The sequence below is a fragment of the Myxocyprinus asiaticus genome, chromosome 27, assembly GCF_019703515.2.
Source record: "Myxocyprinus asiaticus isolate MX2 ecotype Aquarium Trade chromosome 27, UBuf_Myxa_2, whole genome shotgun sequence".
Lineage (NCBI taxonomy): Eukaryota > Metazoa > Chordata > Actinopteri > Cypriniformes > Catostomidae > Myxocyprinus > Myxocyprinus asiaticus.
In genome coordinates, this window is record NC_059370.1 from 10,360,258 (window position 1) to 10,387,199 (window position 26,942).

The following is a 26,942-nucleotide window of genomic DNA, read 5'->3' on the forward strand; positions in this document are numbered from 1 at the left end:
TTAACAAAACCGGGAGCTCTCCTACACAATGCATGCTCTCTCGTCTCCAACACGAGACATCTATGCTAAAGACAACTGGTAATGTAATTACATTATTGTAGCAGAAGTTTGTATTTGGGTCAAAAGGAGGAAATGGGACACAGGGATTCCAACTCAGGAATGTCACTTTTTATTAACAGAAAATAAACACGTTCGCTTAAAGCGCAATGGTGAAGCTTCAATTCATACACACAAACAGCTTCTCAGCCGGGCTGTCTCCTTTTGGTGGACTGGGCTGTCTTTTATCTCCCCCAACTCTCATTAGTCACAATTCATCTGAGGTGGATGTCTTAACACTCTCCCTCTCCCCAGACGGGCGCTTGACCACGCCCTCACCTCCACATACCCCTACCGCCCGAATCAAGCCAGGAGAACCTTCCAGACTGCCCTCTCCACCCCTTTTCTGGAGAGGACTTCCGTGACAGCCATCTGTGCCCCCAGTCTGTGGACCACTTCGAAATTAAATGGCTGGAGTGCCAGATACCAACGGGTGATCTGGGCATTGACATCCTTCATGCGGTGGAGCCATTGGAGCGGGTGTGGTCCGAACAGAGGGTGAATGCTCGTCCCAACAAATAGTAGCGGAGAGTGAGGACTGCCCACTTGATGGCCAGACTCTCCTTCTCTATGGTGCTCCTCCCCCTCCACCACTTGGGACAGAACAGCACCCAACCCCCTGTCCGATGCATCCGTCTGTAAAACAAAAGGGAGAGAAAAATCAGCAGCCATATCACCCTGTAGCTCAAGACTGGTTGCCTACTGAAGCTAAGCAGGGCTGAGCCTGGTCAGTACCTGGATGGGAGACCTCCTGGGAAAACTAAGGTTGCTGTTGGAAGAGGTATCAGAGAGTCCAGCAGGGGGTGCTCACCCTGCAGACTGTGTAGGTCCTAATGCCCCAGTATAGTGATGGGGACACTATACTGAAAAAAGCACAGTACTTCAGATGAGATGTTAAACTGAGATTCTGACTCTCTGTGGTCAATAAAAGTCCCAGGACATGTCTTGAAAAGAGTAGGGGTGTACCCCCAGTGTCCTGGCCAAATTCCCCCCATTGGCCCTTATCAATGATGGCTTCCTAATAATCCCCATCCATTAATTGGCTCTATCTCTCTCCTCTCCACCAATAGCTTGTGTGTACTGGTGCACTATGGCTGCTGTTGCATCATCCAGGTGGATGCTGCACACTGGTGGTGGTTGAGGAGAGTTCACTGTGTAAAGCACTTTGAGTGTAGTGTCAGAAAAGCGCTATATAAATGTAACATTCATTCAAATCAGGGGAATGCAGAAGCGGCCCACCACAAAGTGTGGCTTTTACCTGCGTGAAAGCTTGTTGGCATGGCTCTGTCTACTGGACTGGACTGGACTGGACTGGGACTGGGACTGGGTCTGGGGCTCCCTTTTTAGTGAGATCAGTCAGTGGGCTGGTGATGTCGGAAAAATTAGGCACAAACGTTTGATAGTAGCTGGCAAGCCCCAGAAACTGTCTCATCTCCTTTTTGGTCTTGGGCAGGTCATGATCACTGTGGTTTTATCAAGCTGGGGTCACACCTGACTGTGACCCAAGTGGAACCCCAGATACCGTACCTCCACAAGCCCAATTGCACACTTCTTCGGGTTTGCTGTGAGCCCTGCTCATCGCAGCGACCTTAGAACCGCCCTCAGATGCTGCATATGCCATTGCCAATAATTACTGTAAATAATGATATCATCCAAATAAGCAGCGGCATACACAGAGTGTGGTCTGAGGACTCGGTCCAAAAGATGCTGAAATGTAGCCGGGGCCCCAAACAAACCAAATGGAGGGGTCACGAATTGGTGTAATCCAAACAGTGTGGAGTAGGCCGTTTTCTCACGGGACATCGGCGTTAAGGGGATCTGCCAATATCCCTTTGTCAAATCCAGTGTCTCACCTCCAGGCCAAGCTCCTCCCTCTCCGGAACTACCATTGCAAAGGATACAGGGACCGCCTCTCTCCATGGGTTTAGTAGGTTGAGGTGGTAAATTTGATGAGCCCCACCTCTATCCGAACACACTACCTCATAATCGACTTCCCCAACTCGCCGTGTGACCACAAAGGTCCCTTGCCAATTTGTGAGTAATTTTGAGCTCGATGTGGGCAGTAATACAAGTACTTTATGTTGGGCCTCATGTATTCAGATAGAAGACAAAGGCAGGCCTAACACAGTCGTAAAAACCTAACTCATGCCCCCACATTCCAAGTCGTAAATTATACTGATAAAAATCGCACCAAAATCAAACAAAGAGAGTCCAAAACAGACTACAAATCCCATGAAACCTTGCTCACTAAAGGATCGAACTCTCAACTCCTATTGGATGAGGCACACAACAGAACATCCCTCAAACATGACATCATCAGGAGTTGAAATACCTCTGAAATGCTTCCAGGATTTGCTTCCAGCAACTTTGTATGCAGTGTGTAGACACAGCTCATCGCTGCTCTCAGGTGCAACCTCGTGGCACAAGGAAGTAACGTCCGACTTGAAACTGTGGCCATACAATCTCCATCTCGCTGGACAAGTTGAGATTACTCTGTGTTCAACCGAACACTCTAACGGATCCGAAGGAGACCGCTGAGCAATCCACATCTTCATCCGTTTGCCTGCAGAAGTGAAGAGATTAAAGATTTCTCTTCCATCTTCAATCAAGTCAACATTTCTGAGTTCTCCGCCAGCCCGCCGAGAATCAACAGCAGTGCCCGCGGACAGAGCGAGGAAACAGCCTCCCGTCATCACCCGTGCCTCAAGGAACCGGGTCGGAGTTAAAGGACAGAGGAAAACACATTCTACCTGTGTCCTCATGCGATTCAAGTAAGAGGTTTACGTTTGGGCAGAGATAGAATATTATAGTGTGTTATTCTTGTGTTTCAAGGTTTTTGCTTGTACAGCTTACGGACCGCCATTATTAATACTCAGGGTATTAATTATCACAAATTTGTTTTGTTGTAGTGTGGTCTAACCAAATTGGACTGTTGTGCATTTTCGCCATCGCGGGTGAAACCGGCAAACTGAGTTATCCATTAAAGAGTCAAAGAACGCGGGACTTTTACGAGCCGTCCACCGCGTCTCTGAGTGATAAACTAACAGCTGCTTTCTCTCCCACTATCGCGAAATCGGCTTTAGGGCCGTCACTTAATTCTCTCTCTCTCTCTCTCTCGTACTAACCATACACACACACACACACACACACACACACACACACACACACACACCTTATGTGTTATACGATTATTTTTATTTCCATATCTAATCATATCACTGTTTAGTTTGTAGTTGTAAGTCGGAAGTTTATCGACTGCATTGTATTCATTATTAATTGATATTACTGCATAAAAAAACTTTGTTTATATTACAAAGAGAAGTTTGTTTTGCATACGCCTGTGTCATGCTGACGGGATGTCAGTGCTCGGATTCAAACCTTCATTCATTGTTTTTTTCCCGAAAATCGATATTCTTCGGATGTCGATTTTCCTAAGAAAACAATCTAATATTGAGACTGTTTTACTATCTGGTTATTAGTCCCTGATTCCAGGGTGGTGCCCCGTCAATGTTAATCCTTATTAATATTCTACTGATTTTTGATAATTGATAATTATCTTTGATGATTGTTGAATTTGAATGATCAATAAGCTAGTGTTAATTTTAATTAATGTTTCATCGATGTTAACAATTAACGATTATCTTTGATAATTGTTGATTTAAAGGATTAAAAAAAAGCTAACATTGATTCTCATCAATGTTCTATTGATTTTAATAATTAATAATTATATTTGATAATTATGAATTATTGCTAATAACCAAACTTGCTCCTAAACATAGCACACTACATTTACTGGAGCCCCATATGAGGTTTTAATGAGTTAGATTCAATTAATTAATTTAAATATTAATTAATAACTAAAGAAATAATTATTAATTATTTCTGATAGTAACACTGATCTAAACAACCAGTAAAGCCCTACATTTATTTCCTGGTGCAAATTCCCATAGCCGAGCTCCCTTGTTATACAGCCGGGTATTGAATTTCATTTTTGCTTTGTAAAGGTCCCTCCTCCCAATTTTCCTTCATGACGTCTAAGACACCACGGGGCTTACGCTCATATAACAATTTGAACTGATAAAACCTGTGGAGGCTTGCGGGACCTCTCGCACTGCAAATAACAGGTGTTCAAGCCACTTATCCCAATTCTGAGCATCTTTGTGCACAAACTTACGAATCATATTTTTTAAGGTCTTATTTAATTGTTCGACCAAGCCGTCCATTTGTGAATGGTACACGCTTATTTGAATAGATTTAATACCCAATAATTCACACAGATTGCGTAGTGTACGTGACATGAAAATAGTGCCCTGGTCAGTGAGGATTTCTTTCGGAATTCCCACTCAGGAGATAATGAAGAGTGCCTCTGCAACACTATGTGCTGAGATATTGTGCAGGGGCACTGTTTCCGGATATCACGTTGCATAGTCCACCAGAACCAACACAAAGCAATGCCTGGCCACTTTTGCAGTGGCCAGCGGATTCACCAGCTGACATGGGCCATGAGACGGCTTAGTGTTTTCCCCTGTCCCAAGCGACCTGCCATCGGACTATGATGAGCCGCCTGGAACAACATTTCTCGACGGCTCCTTGGTACTAACAACTGGGTTGTATCTTCTTTTGTCTAAGCGTCTTGTTTCACTCAATACAACCAATCGTTTATAATTGAGAAATACGGATATGTGAGTACAACGCGCGGCTGAAGGGGTTGACCATCAATTACTTTCACTTGGTCAAACACGTGCTTAAGAATCTTGTCACGCGTCTGTCCAGAGGGAAATCCCCAGTGGAAATTCCCCTAAGGGCTGAGGAAGCCGAGGCTTCCCCCTGCCTTACTCATCCTGACGCGGAGCTGACATAGACGGCCCTGGCTCCACCTCCCCCGTCAGCGCATTGCACACCCCAAACCGTACCACTGTATTACAGGACCCATTCACACACAACCCCTTTAACAATTCGGGAAAAGCCGGTCAATTAGTACCCAAAATTAGTGGATGGGTGAGGTGAGAACTAACCACAGCCTCAATGTTATTCTTTTGACCCCAAAATAGAATCGTGACAATCACTGCAGGATAATCGTAAATATCCCCATGCACACACCTCACCCGATTATTTGCATTCAATGCCCCATTTTGTATACCTGCTGACCAACATCAATCACAGGGCAATAGACCTTGTCGTTTAAAGGGACAAGTCTCTCAGCAGCCTTGTGTTTGGCATATTCCCTGGTTTTACAAGAGCTTTTTTTAATCTGTTTTTGTGAATAAATAAACAATCATGTTTTTTGTCCACAGTTTTCTCTTGACCTAGCAGTGCATCTACTGGAAGATGCGGGATGACTCCAAACAGCAAGTAATGTGGTGAGTATCCAGTGGTTGCATGTGGTGTTACATTATAAGCACAAACCAACTCAGGAAGGTGTTCTGACCAACACTTTTTCTTTTCAGGAGGAAGGGTATGTAATAGATCATGGAGTGTTCTGTTAAATTTATAGGATGTTGTGTGGGTTTTATTTACACCATACATTTTACACAGCTCAGCAATCACATCACTTTCAAAATTTCTGCCCTGTGCAGAATGCAATCATTCAAGCACACCATATTTCATAAACCACTCTTTTAGAAGGATCTTGGCAGTGGTATCAGCCCTCTGATCCTTGGTTGGAAACACCTGTGTGAGCTTTGTGAAAACATCAGTCACAATTAACACATACTCATGGCCATCAGAGGCAGGTTGATGCACAGTAAAATCTACTGCCACTACTTCAAGAGGCCTTGAAGCCAGAAATGGCTTCATAGGAGGATGTATTCTTGGCTGTTGCATCTTGATTAAGATGCACCTTTGACACTTTTTGATCCATCAATACACATCATTATACATGCCAACCTAGAAGCATCGCTATCTCAACAGATTTAGTGTGCGCTCAAAGCCCTGATGTCCCAAACTGTCATGAACACTTTCAAGGACCTGTTCTTTAAGACATGAGGGTAAGAGCAGCTGTCGAAATTCACCACGATGTTGGTCATTCACAATGCGATAAAGCAAGCCATCCAACTCTCTAACACACTTCCACTGCTTTATCAGTGACAATACAGACTTTGATAGGCCAGATCTCTCATGAGTGGTGGACTTTTGTTTACATTCTCAAAAGGTTCTGAAAGAACTGAGAGTGGGATCTTTTATTTGAAAATCCTTCAGTTCAGCAGTTGTATAACCCAGCAGATTAGGCATACTTCCGTGAGGGTTACTTCCTTCCTCTACTCCACACTCTAAAGCACAAGTCTGTCTAACCCTACAACACATTTCACCAGCCATCACTAAGTCAGACTCTAAGGATGTTCCTTTGTGTAGGTGCTACTGGTTGTTTAGATCAGTTTTACTATCGGAAAGAATTATTCCTTATTAATTATTAATTAATATTTAAATTAAATAATAGAATCTAACTCATTAAAGCCTCACACCTGTAAATGTAGTGTGCTACGTTAAGGAGCGGGTTTGGTTATTAGCAATAATTAATAATTATCAAAGATAATTATCAATTATTAAAATCAATAGAACATTGATTTGAATCAAAGTTAGCTCTTTTAATCCTTCACATCAACAATCAAAAATAACCATCAAATTCAATAGAATATTAATTATTATCAAAGATAATCATTAATTATTAAAATCAATGGAACATTGATTAGAATTAACACTAGCTTATTGATCCTTCAAATTTAACAATCATTTAAGATAATTATCAATTATCAAAATCAATAGAATATTAATAAGGATTAATATCACCGGGGCACCACCCTGGAATCAGGGACTAATAACCAGACAGTATAACAGTCTCAATATTAGACTGTTCTCTTAGGAAAATCGACATTCAAAAGGAAACAATAAAGGCTTGAATATGAGCACTGACATGCCCTGCCAGCCTTTGACACAGGTGTATGCAAAACAAACCAAAACGCTTCTCTTTGAAAAATAACAAAGTTTATTGATGCAGTAATATCAATTAATAATCAATACAAAGCAGTCAATAAACTTACGACTTACAACTACAAACTAAACAGTGACATGATTAGATATGGTAACCAAAATAAGCCTATAACACATGAGAGGAAGATATGTGTATGTGTATGTGTGTGTGTGTTTGTGTGAATGGGTGTGTGTGTGTAAGGAGTGATGCGCACAAAATGGCGGACGTGACTTTCATTTCCGGCCAGAGAATATGGCCGAGAATGTGGTTAATGGTGTCTTCCAGTTTACTGCGTGTCCCGCTTGTACGATAATTTAGGAACAAAGCTGAGCTTTATCACTAAGTTATCTACTAGCCAAAAGTGTGTGCGTGAATGTTTGTGAGGAGTCGGGTGTGTGTGTGGTTAGTACAAGAGAGAGAGAATAAAGTGGCGGCACCAAAGCCAGTTTCGCGATCGTGGGAGAGAAAGCAGCTGTTAGTTTATCACTCAGAGATGTGGTGAACAGCTTGTAAACTGTCCCGCGGTCTTTGATTCTTTAATTGATAAACTCAGCATGCCGGTCTCACCCGCAATGGCGGAAATACACAATGGTCCAACGTGATTGGACTACAACACAGCAAATATCTCATTCATGATAACAGTATGTTACAGTAATACCTTATGTATTATTAGCAGCAATGAGCGGACTCGGTGGTCCGTAACCTGTCCAAGCAATAACCTTGAAACACAAGAATAACACACTATAATATTCTATCTCTGCCCAAATGTAAACCTCTTACTTGAATCGCATGAGGACGCAGGTAGAATGTGTATTCATCCGTCGTTTGACTCCAACTCCTTTCCTCGAGGCTCGGGTGATGACGGGAGGCCGTTTCCTCGCTCTGTCGGCGGGCGGTACGGCTGCTGATTCTCGGTGGGCTGGTGGAGAAATCAGCTATGTCGATTGGTTGAAGAGGGAAGAGAAATCTTCTTTCTTCACTTGTGCAGGCAAACGGATGAAGATGCGGATTGCTCGGCAGTCTCCTTCGGATCCGTTAGAGTGTTCGGTGGAACACAGAGTAATCTCAACTCATCCAGCAAGATGGAGATTGTATGGCCACAGTTTCAAGTCAGACGTTACTTCCTTGTGCCACGAGGCTACACCTGGGAGCAGCGATGAGCTGCGTCTACACATGGCAAGCAAAGTTGCTGGAAGCAATGCCCAGATGGATCTCAGAGGTATTTCTACTCCTGATGACATCATGTCTGTTGTGTGCCTCATCCAATAGGAGTTAAGAGTTCGATCCTTTAGTGAGCAAGTCTTCATGGGATTTGTTGTCTGTTTTGGATTTTGGCGCGGTTTTTAACAGTAAGATTTATGACTTTGTGTGTGAGCCTCAGTCAGGCTTTATGACTGTTAGGTCTGCCTTTGTCTTCTATCTGAATACATGAGGCCCAACATTTGTTTATTATATTGCAGATGGCAATATAGTCATCATATTCTGCATCATCAGGAGTGGCAGGCTCCCCTGCTTATGGCTGCCCAGAGAGGGCATAAGCAGCTGCATTATACCTTACTGGGCAGTATTTCACCTCAAAATCAAAGATGGCAAATTGAGCTATCCAACTATTTTCAATTGCACCAAGCTTGGCTGTTTTTATATGGCACAGAGGGTTGTTATCTGATGGTTGTTACCCTGCTGCTGGTATCAGACAGGCCTCCAATGTGAAAGGAAAATTTACATCGGCATACACTAACACAGGAGCAGAAGTAAGCTTCTCCTTCAGCAGCTCAAACGTTGATTGGCACTCTGATGACCATGAAGCACTAAACTGTCTCTTTGTGGTAACTAACTGCTTGATACACAGGTTCACTAAATCATGGAGGGGGCTGGCAATTCTAGAAAAACCCTCAATGAACTTTCTGTAGTAACTACAGAACCCTAATAATGAGCGTAATTCCATAACTGTACTGGGAATTTTCCATTGTTTGACCACTCAACTTTACCTGGATTAGTACCAATACCTCGAGCTGAGATCTTATGACCAAAGAAAGTAACTTCTTGCTGCAAGAAATGAAACTTTTCAGGTTTAAATTTGAGACCTGTTTCTTTTAGTATGTTAAAAGACTACTTCCAGTCTCTGCAAGTGCTCAGTGAAAGTGGGCGATTACACTAGTATGTCATCAAGTTACACTAGCATGATCTGAAAAATGAGATCACCCATGGAAGCCTGCATAAGACTTTGAAATGTCAAAAGTCAATTGCAAACCCTAAAGGGCATCCGAGAATACTCAAAGATCCCAAATGGAGTCGTAAATCCAGTCTTATGCCTGTCTCGATCTTGGACAGCAACCTGAATATATCCACTAGCTAAATCAGTGGAAGAAAAGAACTTTGCTCCTTGTAGTGCATCAAAGCTTTCATCTGTCCTAGGCAGAGGAAACGTGTCTCACATGGTCTTTGAGTTCATCTAAATGTAATCGACAAAAAACCTGAGACTGCCATCAGTTTTCCTATCTAGCATGATAGGTGAAGCATAAGCACTAGTGCCTTCTTGGATCACTCCTTTCTTAAGGAGCTTGGTGATATGTTCTCTGACTTCCCTTTACTGAGTGTGTGGGATACGCCTATAAGGTTGGGCCACCTGTACATTATCCACCACATTAATCTCATGTTGCACTTTGCCAGTAAAACCGAGGTCTTCATCCTCGAGAGCAAAAACATCATTGTACTTCATCAACAAATCACTCAGCTCTGCCTGCTCTTCAGGAGTACCACCAATGTGTAGCTTGTTGAGAAACTCTTTGAAACTGTCCTCCAATTACTGACCGTCTTTTGTGTTTACACTGATCTCCTCAATATCAGCAGAAATTCTATGAAATCTCACCTCACACATCTCACTGGACTTCACACTCTTGACACAAGACAGGGTACCATGTCTGGTTCTGGCCTGTGACCAGATATCTTCTGGGGAGAGGTTCACAACCTGTACAGTAAACAACAGTTTTTCTGAAGACACAAATGAGGGAACAACAATCAGTCCACCAGGTAAGGGTGTGTTCGCTGGTTCTAACAGGAAGTCCCTTGAACCATCATTTAACATACTCTTTGCTACCTTGACCATTACCATTGTAATTGATGTGGCAGGTATGTGTTCCATGTCTTTTCCAGCTACTCGGACTACGCTTCTCTTCTCTAGACTGCTGTTACTCTGCATCTGTTAAAATGCCTCCCTCCAATCAGACTGCAACTCTCCACCTAGGGTAGTATCAAACTCTGAATGAACCAGTTGTCTATATCTGCTAATGATGTTCATGTCAATGAGGGTTGGTACAGCAGAAGAGTTTTGTGAGTCTCTGACTACTAGAAAACTACACTCTGGTAGAGTAAAACCAATGGTTTCAACCTCCAACTCAAGATAACCTACTGCAGGTAAAGTATGTCTAAACCGTTGACATCTGTAATCTTCAGCCAGCCTGCTGTGGGCAGAAGCTTATTCGGAAAGGCATGAATAATGACTTCATCAGAATAATATAAATTACTGAATATCCAAAAACCACAAGGATAAGGCGTCATTTTAAATAAACATATCCAAAATTACAACAAATTTAAGAATCTGTGCAGCCAATATTTCTAAAGTGTAAACCTTATTAATGAAAAAGTACACATTGTAATATCAGATCGGATGGCTGCGTTCTCAACTCCGTTTGCGGTCTCTGTAAATTGTTTGCCTCTGGAGCTTGTCAAGTGTAATATTAACTAACATATGACATCATGTACACTTTCCACTTCTTGAAATGTCTATGTTAATGTATCACATGATTCACACGTGATCCCCATGTATTTATTTATAGCCTAAATCTGAGTGCAATGTTAAATTCCTGACCTGAAGTCTTTTAACATCAGAGCTTGTCTTTCCATTTTTTAAAGTTGACCACATTTATATCTACTAAAGTGATTAAAGTAATTAACTGGTTAAGACTTTATTCAAAAATAAAAAATAAAAAATAAAAAAGATAAAATGCTCCATAAAGGTTTAAATGCTCCATACAGTATTCATCTATTAGGAATAGATAGATGTCCTCCTTATGTAAAACGAAAAACTGAAACATGCTCTGTCTTTTTCTTCTTCTTCTTTAGACTGTGCTAAATTTGAAAATGTTTGGTGTTCTTGAATTCTGGTGAGGTGCTATATAAATGTAACATTATTATTATTATTATTATTATTATTATTATTATTATTATTATTATTTAACTAAATAATGGTGTCCTATCTTAAAAATTCCTGATAGACCTGATGGACTTCACCTATTTGTAGGCTATACTGATTTTATTTTAATTTCTTTTAATGTTTGAATTTGAATTTATTATTCACTGCAAAATGTGTGCTCGACACCTCTTGCCACCAGAATAATGTTGTTATACATGCACATACAAACTAAAATTCTGTTTCATGCATATATTAATATCTGAATACCAGGAGAAACCTCAACATATTGCAAAGTTCATGTAGCCTACAAATTCAAATTCATCTGGTAAGACAAATGAAAAAAAAGAATAAAATAATATTTTTAAAATAATAATAATAATAATAATAATAATAATAATAATAATAATAATAATAATAATAATTATTATTATTATTATTATTAGGCTATTATTATGAAAAGGCATATACAGGGCATATTTTATTAATAGAAACTATAAATGTAAGCATAAAACTTAAAAATGGGCATTTCATTTCGTTTTGACACACTTCCGGTTTAAGCCCTGCCCACACCTGGTTCTCTCTGAATACAGAGACAGAAACAGATAATTTATCATATGAACAGATATAGATACAAATACAGATAATGGCTTCACTGCATACCCCTAGTGGACAGCATACCTTCATCCTCCCCAGGCAGGTGTTCTCTGAAGTAACTCATAAATAGTACTGATTTGGCTTCCTGTATCAAGTAAACAAGAGTCCATTACTTCACAAATCTTTAGATTAGCGACAGGACACTTTTCCACAGCATGCTGGAGTAGTCTGTCACAGCAAGTATCGATACTGGCTGAGCCTATGGACTGCCCTCGCACTGATGATTTAGCATTCTCTGTGACAGTCTGTTTGTTTTTCTTCACACACTCTTAGCTATGTGTCTTACATCATTACACCAGAAGCACATTGGCTGGCCATCATCTGTAAACCTTGGCGGCATCTTGGTTTACAATGAGCCAAAGGTTCTGATTTACTGCACTGCAAAGAGAGTTTCTCGACAGCTTGTGTAAGCTCCCCTGTAACTTTTCCTTGTTCTGCTACAGTTTTTAAAACTTCATCAAGTGGTGGTGGGTTTTTTCTCAGGTACACCAACGCCAGTGCACTGAGCTTCTGCTATCTCAGACACAACACTTCTGTTGCTGACTAATTTTGTGACATGAGATTTAGGATCTTCTAGAGACCACATAAGGGCTTCATCTCGCACTTCAATTAGTGTTGACTGTGGCTTGTCTCTCACAAGCTTACGAAGCTCCCTTCTAAGGCCTGTGTCCCTAATCCCCTCAATGAATTGATCTCAGATTGCCAAAATCACATTTGATATTGCATTTGATGATTGCTTCAGGACAGAACTCAGAATTTGAGACAAGCATGAGAGTAAGTACGAACATCTTCGCCTTCCATTTGTTTACGGCTATAGAATGTTTGCAATAACTGAGACCACTGCACTTTTCTCGACAAGCTTCTTTCAGGTACACAAAGAGTTGACCTCTTTGTGTACCTGAAATAAGCTTGTGGGCAATTTGGTTCATTTCCCATCCCCTAATATGACCTCCTCTAAGGCTGCACCCTTTAAGAGGGAGAGTATGAGGTCTAACTGGTCCTCTGTGTTCTGAGTTCGAGCATGTAACACCCTGTCTACTTCTTCAATAAACTCTCACATTCTCCCATCTGATACTGGACTATCATCATCAGACTGTGACATTTTGAAGTGTTCAAATTATCTCAGTTCAACGCAGTAAAATAAATAACTAAAAAAAAAAAAAAAACAGTGTCAGTTCCAGGTTTGAAAAAAGAGAAAAAAAAGAAAAAAACTGCAGTCGATGCATTGTATATAAAAAAAAAAAAAAAAAAAAAACGGCAATTAAACACAAAAATTGAAATTTTGGAAATATGGTTCAAAGAAAATACGGTAGAGGCCAGTTCTCACATGTGCAGAAAACATTATCAGACTCCACATATGCAATCCATTTGCATCCCAAAGAATTATAAACAGATGAACAAAACCGGGAGCTCAACACATGCTCTAACATCTCCAACATGGGTGCCAGAAAGCAGGTGTCGCAAAACTCCAGTGTCGCAAAACTCCGGTTCTCAAAGGGACCATGTCCAATTTATGAATAGAGTTAAATTACATGAAATGTTTCAACTTGGCTACAATATTATTTAATTTTGTGTATTTAGCATACATAAAACGTCATGGTTACTTGTGTAACCTCCGTTCCCTGATGGAGGGAACGAGACGTTGTGTTGATGTTGTGACACTAGGGGTCACTCTTGGAAGCCTGAGACACCTCTGGTCTTTGATAAAAGGCCAATGAAAATTGGCGAGTGGTATTTGCATGCCACTCCCCCGGACATATGGGTATAAAAGGAGCTGGTATGCAACCACTCATTCAGGTTTTATGCTGAGGAGCTGAAACAAGGTCCCGGACATTTCTGCAGGTAGTTCAGCGTTGTGGCAGGAGGGACACCGTGTCTCATTCCCTCCATCAGGGAACGGATGTTACACAAGTAACCATGACATTCCCTATCTGTCACTCACTCGACGTTGTGTCGATGTAGTGACACTAGGGGTCCCTATACAAAACGCCACAACTGGCTGAACTGTGTTACGTGAACTGGCAGAGTGTGACGGGCAGACAACTGTGTGCCTCGTAGCCAGCGCACCAGGCCGACACGTAACCTCCCCCAACATAGTTATGAGTGTCGAACGGCCCTTTGGGGACAAGTCAACTACCCAAAAGATAGAGACAGGCTAGCCCGGTCGTGGCCTCTTTTCCCCTTCTTTTTTTCCACTCCCTAAAAAAAGGGGGAATATCCGACTGGGCCGACCAAGTCTAGTCGGGGGTGTCCCTCCCAAGGGGAGGACACTGTGGAGACCACACCTCATCCAGAGAGAGGGGGGATATTTAAGTGGAAAATACGTTACATGGTCTTGCCGAGCTATGTCGGAAGTATGTCATGTGGGGAAGTCTCATGGTAGGTCCTACCCAACAGGGGAGGAGTTACTACAAACATGGAGACCGTGGCAGAGGGGCCTCTGCCCAAGGAAGACACAGTTTACCAAAAGGGAAAGGAATCAGCAGAAGATATACATCGCATGGGGTTTCCTGCAGGGAACTGCCACATGCGGAGCACCTACCCCAGAACAGGGCTTTTAGTTAGCACGTGTAATCGGCCGGCAGCGAGTCTCTCCGAAAACTCGACTGCCACAGGGCTCGGAGGAAGTCAACCAGGGAACATAGTTTGTGAACACTACTGGGAGTTAATGGTGCACGTATTCAGCTCAGAGGAGGTTAAAGGTGCTATGTGCAAGCGATACACCTGGCCGGCTATCCTGGGCTTATCCGCTTGTATTGCGTGCCACTACCCGGGACGAAACCGGTTCCACCCGGAGGTTGTAGAACCTCACAAAGGTGTTGGGTGTTGCCCAGCTCGCTGCTCTGCAAATGTCTGTTAGAGAGGCACTCCTGGCCAGGGCCCAGAAGGCTGCTACACCCCTGGTAGAATGGGCTCATAGCCCTACCGGGGGCGACACGTCCTGGATGTGATATGCCATAGGTATGGCGTCAGTGAGCCAGTGGGCGATCCTCTGCTTTGGGACAGCGCTTCCTTTCCGCTGTGCACCAAAGCAGACAAAGAGCTGCTCAGAGATCCTAAAGCTCTGCATGCGATCCAAATAGATGCACGCACCGGACACAGCAATGACAGGGCTGGGTCTTCCTCCTCCTGGGGCAGCACTCGCAGGTTCACCACCTGGTCCCTAAAAGGGGTCGTGGGAACCTAGGCACATAGCCCGGTTGGGGTCTCAAGATCACGTGAGAGTAGCCCGGACCAAACTCCAGGCACGATTCACTGACAGAGAACACTTGCAGGTCTCCTACCCTCTTGATGGAAGTGAGCACAGTCAGGAAGGCAGGAGAGTGCCTTAAGCTCAGCTGACTGAAAAGGCTCAAAGGGGGCTCTCTGTAGACCCTGAAAAACTACAGAGAGGTCCCATGAGGGAACGAGGCACGGTCTGGAGGGATCCAGCCTCCTGGTGCCTCTCAGGAACCTGATGATCAGGTCATGCTTCCCCAAGGACTTACCATCCACTGTGTCGTGGTGTGCCGCTATAGTGGTTACATACACCTTCAAAGTGGAAGGGGACAGCCGCCCTTCCCACCTCTCCTGCAGGAAGGAAAGCACCGATCCGACTGCGCATCGCTGGGGGTCTTCCCGTCGGGAAGAACACAACTTAGCAAGCAGACGGCACTTCAAGGCATACAGGCGCCTCGCAGATGGGGCCCTAGCCTGAGTGATCGTGTCTACCACCGCGGGTGCTTAGGTCTTCCGCATCCCATCCAGGGGCCAGACATGGAAATTCCAGAGGTCTGGTCATGGGTGCCAGATGGTGCCCTGTCCCTGAGAAAGAAGGTCCTTCCTCAGGGGAATTCGCCAGGGGGGGCTGTCTCGAGTCTGAAGCCAGTGCTGAAGCAGTCTCATATGCATCAACCCGAGCAGAGTGGCCACCACTGAGGATGCCATATGCCCCAGGAGTCTCTGAAAAAATTTCAGTGGAACCGCTGTTTTCTGTTTGAATGCCTTCAAACAGGTCAGCACCGACTGTGCGTGCTCGTTCGTGAGGCGCGCCGTCAACGAGACTGAGTCCAACTCCAAACCGAGAAAAGAGATGCTCTGAACTGGGAGGAGCTTGCTCTTTTCCCAGTTGACCCGAAGCCCAAGTCGGCTGAGGTGCGGGTCCCTGTGTGCACACAACACATCCCGAGAGTGAGCTAGGATTAGCCAACCAGCGGGATAGTTGAGGATGCGAATGCCCACTTCCCTTAGCGGGGCAAGGTCTGCCTCTGCGACTTTCGTGAAGACACGAGGGAACAAGGACAGACTGAAAGGGAGGACCTTGTACTGATACGCCGACCCTTGAATGCAGAACGCAGGAAGGGTGTGTGTCGAGGTAGAATCGAGACATGGAAGTACGCATCCTTCAGGTCTACCGCCGCGAACCAATCTTGATGCCGGACGCTCGCTAGAGTGTATCAGCATCTAGGATGGGAGTCTGTGTAAAGCCCGGTTCAGTACTCGCAGGTCCAAGATTGGCCGCAACCCACCACCTTTTTTCGGTATAATGAAGTAGGGACTGTAAAACCCCTTCTTCATCTCGGCTGAAGGGACAATCTCGTCAGACATACCGGCGGGTGGGGCCTCGCAGCAGGGCAAAGCCTGAGGTGCCACACCGTGTCGTGGCTGTGCTGAGTTCAGGGACATCGAAGTACTTAACTGGCTCCTTGTGACCACCCCAGTAACAGTCTGGGACGGGGGAGGAAGAGGCCTGTCCTCGTGACCCATTTAGACTGTCACATCGGGGGTGGATTTGTGACACAGCTGGGCGATCAGGGGTGGAGAGATCGCCGCTGGAGCACCAAACCTGCCAAATAGAGTGGTAGACGGTGGTCGTGATGATGGCCATGCACACCGGATATGTGACCCAGGGAACAAGGAAACCGCTCTTGCTGAACTCTTGGGTACTGCAGCCATGTGGGCATGCAGCGCAATGCCCAGCCCTCGACCGGGGGATGGAGTGGTCTGCTTACCAGCTCCAGAGCAGCAGGTTTTGTCATCCCTGGGTCGCTCGTCTCAGGGGCGCTTCGAAGCCTTTCGTGGATTCTTGGCAGCCGCGAGATGGGTGGCGTCTGCTTCCTGCGGTGGGCTCCACACTGGGGCCAGGCTGCAGGGGCAGGTTGCGGCAGAGCTGGTGCAGTCACCGCAGGGGGACGCCCTTGGCGACGAGCAGACGGGGTGCGGGATCTTGAGCCGCACCGGGGCAGGATGTGCCGGATAACCTCTGTCTGCTGCTTCACCGATGAGAACTGCTGGGCAAAGTCCTCGGTGTCACCGGACTGGCCAACTTGGGAAATGGGGGCAGCAAGGAACTGTGCCTTGTCGGCCTCTCCCATCTCGACCAGGTTGAGCCAAAGGTGGTGCTCCTGGACCACCAAGATGGACATCACCTGCCTGAAAGACCGCGTCATGACCTTCGTTGCCCGGAGAGTGAGGTCGGTCACCGAGCGCAGCTCCTGCATCAATCCCGGGGCGGAACTATCCTCGTGCAGTTCCTTTAGCACCTTGGCAGACTTGCAGGAGAGCCATGGTGTGCAGGGCGGAGGCGGCTTGTCCAGCGACACCATAGGCCTTGGCCGTCAGAGACTACATAAACCTACAGGCCTTGGACGGGAGCTTTGGGCACCTGCGCCAGGTGGTGGCGCTCTGCGGGCATAGGTGCACTGCGAGCGCCTTTATCCACCGGAGGGATTGCCGAATAGCCCTTGGCCGCCCCACCATTGAGGGTAGTGAGGGCGGGGAAGCTGAAAGATCGGGACCAGGCAGTAAAAAGTGCCTCCCACAACCTTGTCAGCTCTTCATGCACTTCCGGGAAGAAAGGAATAGGGGCGGGGTGTGGTTTTGAGCAGCGGAGGAGCCCAGCTGAGGCTTCTGCGTCCGACTTGACGAGCCCGCTCTCCGATGCTGCGCTTGAGAGCACATCACTTTCGCGGGCTCCGAATAAGAGGTCGAACTCGCCGTGAGACGAGCCGGCGGACTCATCCGGAAGCCTGATTGGGGCAGACGAAAGTGCTGGAGAATGGGAGGTCCGTGGGGGGATACCCGGTGGAGATGGTCCCATTGGGGTCCTCAAATCGCCCCCTGTGCTAGCCGCGCTGGCCTCATACCCATGGGTAGAAGGACCGAGGCAGGGAGACTCTGGGGTGGCTTGCTTTCTTACGAAGGTAAGCCGCAACCGCATCGTTGCCATGGACATGTTCTCGCAATGAGTACATGACCCATCCATGAACGCTGTCTCCGCGTGAGCAGTGCCCAGACACGAAAGACAGTGATCGTGACCGTCAGAAGGTGAGAGATAACGAGCGCAACCAGGAATAACACACAAAGGCATCTTTAAAAAGACGTTCCGTGTGTGCTGCTCTTTTAGAGAAATATACTCTTTTAGAGAAATATACTCTTTTATTTCTGCCGAAGCGTCCAGGGGCATTCTCTGCAGTGCACCAGTGCAGAGGGGGGAGAAGCCGCTGAAATGCGCCATCAGATCCAGCAGAGGTGAATGAACAGTCGTGCGAATTCAGCTCAGTGAGCATGACCGTTCGGCTCTGAAGAGAAAATCTGAATGAGTGGTTGCATACCAGCTCTTTTATACCCGTATGTCCGGGGGAGTGGCATGCAAATACCACTCACCAATTTTCATTCGACACAACGTCGAGTGAGTGACAGATAGGGAATGTTAGCTATGAAATTAGCCTCAGCAAGACAAAGGAGTCGGCCATTTTATTTCAAAACGTAAATAAATTGCATTTTCATCAACGTCATTTCCAGAATTCTATTAAACACAATACAGAATTTGAGATGTGCTGGAAATGACTGTTTTAGGAATAAAAAAATAAATAAATAAATAGGCCATTTGAGAAGGCTCAAATGGACTAACTTATTACCTAAAACATTCTTAGTTTGATGTAAAAACATAAAATAAATAATCTTCGCCACATCAAAACAGCCAGTTCAAACGGCAACGGCTTTAAACTTTTATTTGATTATTTCTGTGATTATCTGAATGTTGGTAACATAAAATTAAAGATATTGTAATGTTGAAAAGACTGTTTTGAGCAGCTGTTTTATTATAACAACTGCTTCAGCCCTCTCTCCTGGTAAACAGCAGCGTGAGTGCAGATTACACACACACACACACACCGGTTTGATCGCACGGCTCAGGGACTTAATCTAATCATAAGATCGAACTTTGCGGAGTTACCACCACAATGCATTTGTATTGGAAAAAAAAATTAAACAAGTGCAATGTTTGATTTTCCATAGAAACGGTAAATCTGAAAATGTTAAGATTAAGTATTTAGGTTAAATTAAGTGGCACTAACCCGTGTGTATTCTGCAGAGGCAGTGGGATGTGTCCGAAGGTGTTTAAATAAGGTTGATGGTGTTTCCCCCTTTGGCTTGAAATCTTTGTCAACATACACAGCAGATGAGTTATCTCATCAAGCAAAACCTCAAAAAATTCCAAATCTCGCTACATGAATTGTGTTATGTAAAAAGCTTCTCACTCTCCAAAGTCTTACTTAAATCAATATTGTCCATTACGAGACATGACTGCCAAATTATACACTGGGATTCAGACGTGTGTGTTTGAAGCATGGGAAAACCACTCATTGAAAAATAAACAATACCATATAAGGGGCCAATTCTAAACAGCATTTTGCACTTTTAAAGGGTACTTCGTGAAGGGGACGCCATTCGAAAAGACTATATTTTTAATGTTATTGCAGACATAGGTCTGATTCAAATGTATGTTTTAGCGAAAATAATCTTTAGTACCGTACATACAACATAAATTCCAGTACTACCGTATGGACGGCACTACCATTTAAAAAATACTTTGGCAACGGCAGTATTTTGAAGCTTTAGTATCGCAATACTACTGTAGCACCAGTCTACCGTGTAACCATACTATATACTATATATACAGTGCATTCAGAAAGTATTCAGACCCCTTCATTTTTTTTTCACATTTAGTTATGTTGCAGACTTATGCTAAAATGCTTGAATTTTTTCTACATCAATCTACACTCCATACCCCATTTTGACAAAGCAAAAAACAGATTTTTAACTTTCAAATTTATCAAAAAGAAACAACTGAAATATCACACTGACATAAGTTTTCAGACCCTTTGCTATGACATTTGAAATTTTGCTCAGGTGCATCCCATTTCTCTGGATCATCTTTGAGATGTTTGTACACTTGTAGATGAGCCTACCTGTGGCAAATTCAATTGATTGGACATTATTTGAAAAGGCACACACCTGTCTATATAAGGTCTCACAGCTGAAAATGCATATCCGAGCAAAAACCAAACAAAGAGGTCAAAGGAACTGCCTGCAGAGCTCGGAGAAAGGATTGTGTCAAGGCACAGATCTGGGGAAGGCTACAAAAACATTTAGGCTGCATTGAAGGTTCCCAAGATCATATTGGCCTCCATAATTCTTTAAAGGAAGAAGTTTGGAACAACCAGAACTCTTCCTAGAGCTGGCAGCTCAGCCAAACTGAGCAATCGCGGGAGAAGGGCCTTGGTAACAGAGGTGACCAAGAACCCGATGGTCACTCTGGTTGAGCTCCAGAGGTCATGTGTGGAGATGGGAGAAACTTGCAGAAGAACAACCATTACTACAACACTCCAATGATCTGGGCTTTATGGCAAAGTGGCCAGATGGAAGCCTCTCCTCAGTGCAAGACACATGAAAGCCCACATGGAATTTGCAAAAAAGCGCCTAAAGGACTCCCAGACTGGGAGAAACTAGATTCTCTGGTCTAATGAAACGAAGATTGAACTGTTTGGCCTTAATTCCAAGTGTCATGTCTGAAGGAAACCAGGCACCACTCATCACCTGCACAATACCATCCCAATGGTGAAGCATGGTGGTGGTAGCATCATGCTGTGGGGGTGTTTTTTTAGCGCAAGGGACTGGTCAGGGTTGTAGGAAAGTTGAATGCAGCAAAATACAGAGATATCCTTAATGAAAACCTGGTCCAGAGTGCTCAGGACCTCAGAATGGGCCGAAGGTTCACCTTCCAACAGGACAATTACACTAAGCACACAGCCAAGACAATGCAAGAGCAGCTTAGGGACAACTCTGTGAATGTCCTTGAGTGGCCCAGCCAGAGCCCGGACATGAACCCAATCAAACATCTCTGGAGAGACCTGAAAATGGCTGTCCGCTGATGGTCCCCATCCAGCCTGACAGAGGTTGAGAGGACCTGCAGAGAAGAATGGCAGAAAATCCCCAAATCCAGGTGTGCAAAGCTTGTCGCATCATACCCAAAAAGACTTGAGGCTGTAATTGCTTCCAAAGGTGCTTCAACTAAGTACTGAGTTAAGGGTCTGAATACTTATGTCAATTAAGGCCCAGATGGCATTTCACCCGCTTGTCTTAGATCCTGTGCTAACCAGCTGGCCCCCTTCTTCACACTGATCTTCATTAGATCACTGGAGCAGTGTGAAGTCCAATGCTGCTTCAAACGCTCAATCATCATTCCTGTCCCAAAGAAACCCAAAATCACAGGATTAATGACTACAGACCCATCACCCTGATGTCTGTGGTCATGAAATCATTTGAGAGACTGGTGTTGGCCCACCTAAAGGATATCACTGGACCCTTTCTAGATCCCCTTCAGTTTGCTTATTGAGCAAACAGGTCTGTGGAGGATACAGTCAACATGGGATTGCATCATATCCTGCAACATCTGGACAGACCAAGGACATATGCAAGGATCCTTTTTGTGGACTTCAGTTCAGCTTTCAACACCATCATCCCAGCTATTCTCCAGACTAAATTACACCAACTCTCTGTTCCCACGTCTAACTGTCAGTGGATTACCAGCTTTCTGATGGACAGGCAGCAGCTAGTGAGACAAGGGAAATTCACTTCCAGCACCTGTACAATCAGCACAGGTGCCCCCCAGGGATGTGTGCTCTTCCTGCTACTCTTCTCCCTGTAAACAAATGACTGCATCACCAAGGACCCCTCTGTCAAGCTCCTGAAGTTTGCAGATGACACCACTGTCATCGGCCTCTTCCAAGATGACAATGAGTCTGTATACAGAAGGGAGGTTGAACAGCTGGCTGTCTGATGCAGTCAAAACAACCTGGAGAAGAACACGCTCAAAACGGTGGAGATGATTGTGGACTTTAGGAGGAACACCCCAATACTGACCCCCCTCACCATTCTAAACAGCACTGTGGCAGCAGTGGAGTCATTCAGGTTCCTGGGCACTACCATCTCACAGGAGCTGAAGTTGGAGACCCATATTGACTCCATTGTGAAAAAGGCCCAGCAGAGGTTGTACTTCCTTCGCCAGTTGAGGAAGTTCAACCTGCCACAGGCACTGCTGATACAGTTGTACTCAGCAGTCATTGAGTCTGTCCTCTGCACTTCAGTAACTCTCTGGTTTGGTGCAGCTATGAAATCAGATATCAGAAGACTACAAAGGACAGTTCAGACTGCTGAGAGGATTATTGGGTGCCCCCTGCCCTCCCTTCAAGAACTGTACACTTCCAGAGTGAGGAAAAAGGTTGGAAAAACCACTCTGGACCCCACTCACCCTGCCCACTACCTTTTTGAACTGTTGCCATCTGGCTGACACTGCAGAGCTTTCAGCACCAGAACTGTCAGGCACAAGAACAATTTTTTTCCCTTAGGCTATCCATCATATGAACAGTTAATACTGCCCCATTGAACAATAATTATGTCACAGTTTAGACATCCTACATCTTCTGCCATCCCTTGCACTGTATATAACAGATTTGTATTTGCACTATGTATGTGTGTGTGTGTGTGGGTGTGTGTGTGTGTATATATATATATATATTGTCTTATTGTGTGTTCTATATATACTTTATTTTCTATCCAATTATTATTCTTATTCTATTTCTATTAAATGTTTTTTATTTTCTTTTTTTTATTTCTTATTATTATCTTACTCTTGTTGCTGTATTTTATTGTTGTGCACTGTAAGCTCCTGTCACCAAGACAAATTCAATTTATGTGTAAGCATACCTGGCAATAAAGCTGATTCAGATTTTCTTTTTAATAAATTTGCACAGTTATCAAAAATCAGTTTTTTGATTTGTCATTATGGGGTTTAACTCTAGTCATAACCCACATAACTCTAGTCAGTTGGACATGGCCCATTTAAGAACTGGAGTTTTGTGACACCAGAGACTAGCAGCGCCTGCTTTCTCTCACTTGTTGGAGGCATGGGAGCGTGCATTGTGCGGGGGAGCTCCCAGTTTTGTTTGTCAGTTTAGGGTACTTGGGTGGGTATTGTACTTTGCATGGAATGCTTACGAATTGCATTGGAAGTGTGTTTTACAAGAGTTGTATGTTGGGGTTGGGAGTTTGTTGTGGATCATATTTGGAGGATGCATGTGGATTGCATGTGTGAAATTTGACCTCGTTTTACGCATGTGAGGATTGGGTATGTAGATTTGGAGTTGGTCATATCTAATTTTGTGATTTGAAGCCCAAGGTGTTTTCCAGTTTGGTGAAAGGGCTTAATATGTGTTATATGTGTGGTGAGAATTTTACTGTTTTAAGCTGTTTTTCATGTCCTTAAAGCGTGGTTAAAAATGCATAAAATGTTTTGAGTGATTTAAGCATGTGTTAAATGCAAAAAATGCTTTGAGTGTGTAACACGGGGTAAAAGGGAAAGGAGGAGGCGAGAACCAGCTTGACAATAAATAATAATTTAATGATAAATTAAACCATAAAGACAAAAGACATATACACACATGCAGGGCAGCTGCCCGTAACTCTCTCTCTCCCGAACTGTCACCTCCGGCCAACTTTATCCCTCTCGTCGGCTTGATTAGCCTGATTAGGGGCCGGGTGTGCATCATCACCGCCCAGCCCCGCCCTCCTCCTTGCCACAGAGTGATTTAAAGCATGTGTTAAATGCATTAAATGCTGTGAATGATATAAGGATGTATTAAGTATGTGTTAAAGAGCACCTGTTATGGTTTTTCAAATATTACCTTTCATGTAGTGTGTTATATAGCTGTTTGTGAATGTAAAAATTTCAAAAATCAAAGTGCATGGAATATGGAGTCATTGACACCCAAAAGAAAGAACCGATTCTGAACACCTGAAACGAGTCGTTGGTAAATCCAGACTTATTTCCTGTACTAACCTACATAATTTGGTAACAAAAAACCTGCCTCTGGTCTGTTTACATGTACAGCCAGTGCACGCTGTTAGCCTGTTAGCTGTTAGCCTCTGCTAACCGGCTAACTCACATTATTGTCAAACTACATATAAACTTACCACTGAGAAATATCTTGTTTTTGTCATGCTTGCGATGGTGGATCAGGTTGATCTTCCGATGTATCACTAACGGACTCGGGCTGAAATTTGTAAGGTAAAACAGACATTTTTGCAGACGGAGCTGAAACTCGGATATGGTAGTGGGCGTTTCCTTTCCGACACGCGCTGTAAGCGGTAGACCAATCACAACAGACTGGGACATCTGACCAATCAGAGCAGAGTAGGCTCTCTGAAAGGAGGAGTTTAGAATGAATCCTTTAGAACGGATCATTGAATGAGTCGTTTTTGGGACTGGAAAAAAAAAAGAAAATGTGCTAAATTATGAGCAAATTAAAGTGTTTTTTACCTTGGATGCATGTAAATATATTGTATGAGACCTTTAAAACAAAATTAGGCACATTTAAAAACCATAATAGGTGCACTTTAAGGCATGTGGGTGGGCTAATGCCCTATTTGTGTTTTCATTTAACATTACTCTCTACCGTTTTTCATCGGACCATAATTCATTGTACCATATTACATTTTTCAGTATTGTATTTCCATATTCCATTTTTGTATTTAAATTTTTGTATTTCCCTTATTCATTTTTTAATACAATATGGCCCAATCAAGCATGTTTTTTTTGTTTTTTATTGTTGATAAAACAGTCATCAGAATAAAACCCTAAAAATATATTGTTGTGTCCCGTGTGGTTTATTCACAACCCACCGGCTACAAAAACAAAGAGTGAAATAAACATTTAAATGTTTTTTGTGTGAAAATTATTTCTATTAATTTTTCAAAAGTTATGATTGTCCCACTGTTGTGGCCACATTTTCACCACACCAAAAAATTTTGCCCCCAGTTTTTTTTTTTTTTTTAAACTTAGTATACTTGTTAAAGGAATAGTTCCTCCCAAAATGTAAAATTCTCTCATCATTTACTCACCCACATGCCATCCCAGATGTGTACGACTTTCTTTCTTCGGCTGAATGCTAATGAAGATTTTCTGAAAAATATCTCAGCTCTGTAGGTCCAAACAATGCAAGTGAATGGTGGCCAGAACTTTGAAGCTCCAAAATGCACATAAAGTCAGCATAAAAGTAATCCATACGAATCTAGTGGTTTAATCAATGTCTTCTGAAGCGATCCAGTTGTTTTGGGGTAAGAACAGACCAAAAAAATAACTCCTAGTCTCTAGGCATGATCATGATTTCAAGCTCAGTTAAACTTCCTAGTGCTTGGCACTACAGGAAGTGTAATCGACAGAGGTGGGACCAAGTCATTGTTTTGCAAGTCACAAGTAAGTCTCAAATCTTTGCATAGAAGTCTCAAGTAAAGTCCTAAGTCAAGACAGGCAAGTCCCAAGTCAAGTCCCAAGTCAAGACAGGCAAGTCAAAGTCAAGTCCCAAGTCCTCAACTTTAACCGTCAAGTCTTAAGCAAGTCATTAGTGCTCTTTGCCCAAATTAGTGTCTGAGTATTAATTACTATAGTAATTACACCATCTAAAGTAATAGCAGGTTTTAGCACAATGTGTGGACTTTTCAGACGGTCCCTTACCACACCCTCTACAGCTCTTGTGTTAGAGACGTGAGAACATACATTGTGCAAGAGAGCTCCATGTTTTGTTCATCATTTGAGAATTCTTTGGGTAAATGTCAAATTTTGCACAAGATGCAAAATGTGAATTTCCTTGGATGTGTGTTTGGAGGAAATGTATGTTGGAGTTGAGTGTTTATTGTGGATCATTTTTGGGGGATGCATATGGGTTGCATGTGTTGAGTTTGACCACGTTTTGTGCATATGTGAGAACTGGGTATGTAAATTTAGTATTAATCATATCTTATTTCATGATTTAAAGCCCAGAGTGTTTTCCAGTTTAGTGAATAAGTGTAATACGTGTTATATGTGAAAATATAAATGGTGTTGTTGAGACTGTTTTACATGTCCTTAAAGCCTGGTTAGAAATGCATAAAATGCTTTGAGTGATTTAAGCATGTGTTAAATGCATAAAATGCTGTGAATGTAATAAGCATGTATTAAGGTGATGTATGCTGTAGCATATGGGTAGGCTAATGCCCTGTTTGTATTTTCTTGACATTAGCCTCTACAGTATTTCATATCCGTTTTCATTTTTTTAATCTCGTACTATATATCAGTTTCTGTATTTTCTTTATTCTGTTTTTTTTTATTTTTTATTTTTTATATACAATACGGCCCCATCAATCACTGTCCTATTTCTGAGACAGCAGTCAGAATAAAAACCCCCAAATATATTTTTGTATCCTGTGTTGATCCTCAATAACCCACCGGCTACACTATTTTGAATTAAGTCCAGAAGAAGGCAGTCATCTGTGATGTGGCTTATGGTTTGCACCTCACCACAGTCACTGTTTGGTGAATACTTGATTTTCCACTTTATGGAAGAGGTAAGCACATTTTCCATGGCATGGTCGGGCCGGTTTATTGTGGTCCATCATCGCCGTGGTAGGGAAAACCAAGTATTTCTTCCATTGAATCCAGGATCAGATTCTTATTATGGAAACTGGCATAGGACCATGTTTCAAGCCACCGGCCATTAGCATCTCACTTTCTTCGGCTATTAAGGTCACGGCTTGGATCCAGAATGGTTTTCTGGATTTCAGTCGGGGGTGTAGTGCTGTTGCAAGATCCTGGTGGATCGGCAGATCAGGGTTTGCCAAGATCTTGATGTATTCTCGGGTGGTGGCAGATTCATGGTGGATATGGATGCGTACCAT

The 26,942-nt window shown here is 43.5% G+C and overlaps 1 protein-coding gene across 1 annotated transcript; it reads right to left on the bottom strand.

Moving 5' to 3' along the window:
- On the bottom strand, positions 1-26,942 carry LOC127417553 (uncharacterized). The gene is made up of 3 exons (XM_051657548.1): positions 26,774-26,942; positions 9,933-10,054; positions 1-732 (listed from the first exon to the last, which is right to left on the bottom strand). The coding sequence occupies exons 1-3, from the start codon at positions 26,940-26,942 to the stop codon at positions 400-402; spliced, it is 624 nt and encodes a 207-aa protein (XP_051513508.1). The 3' UTR covers positions 1-399.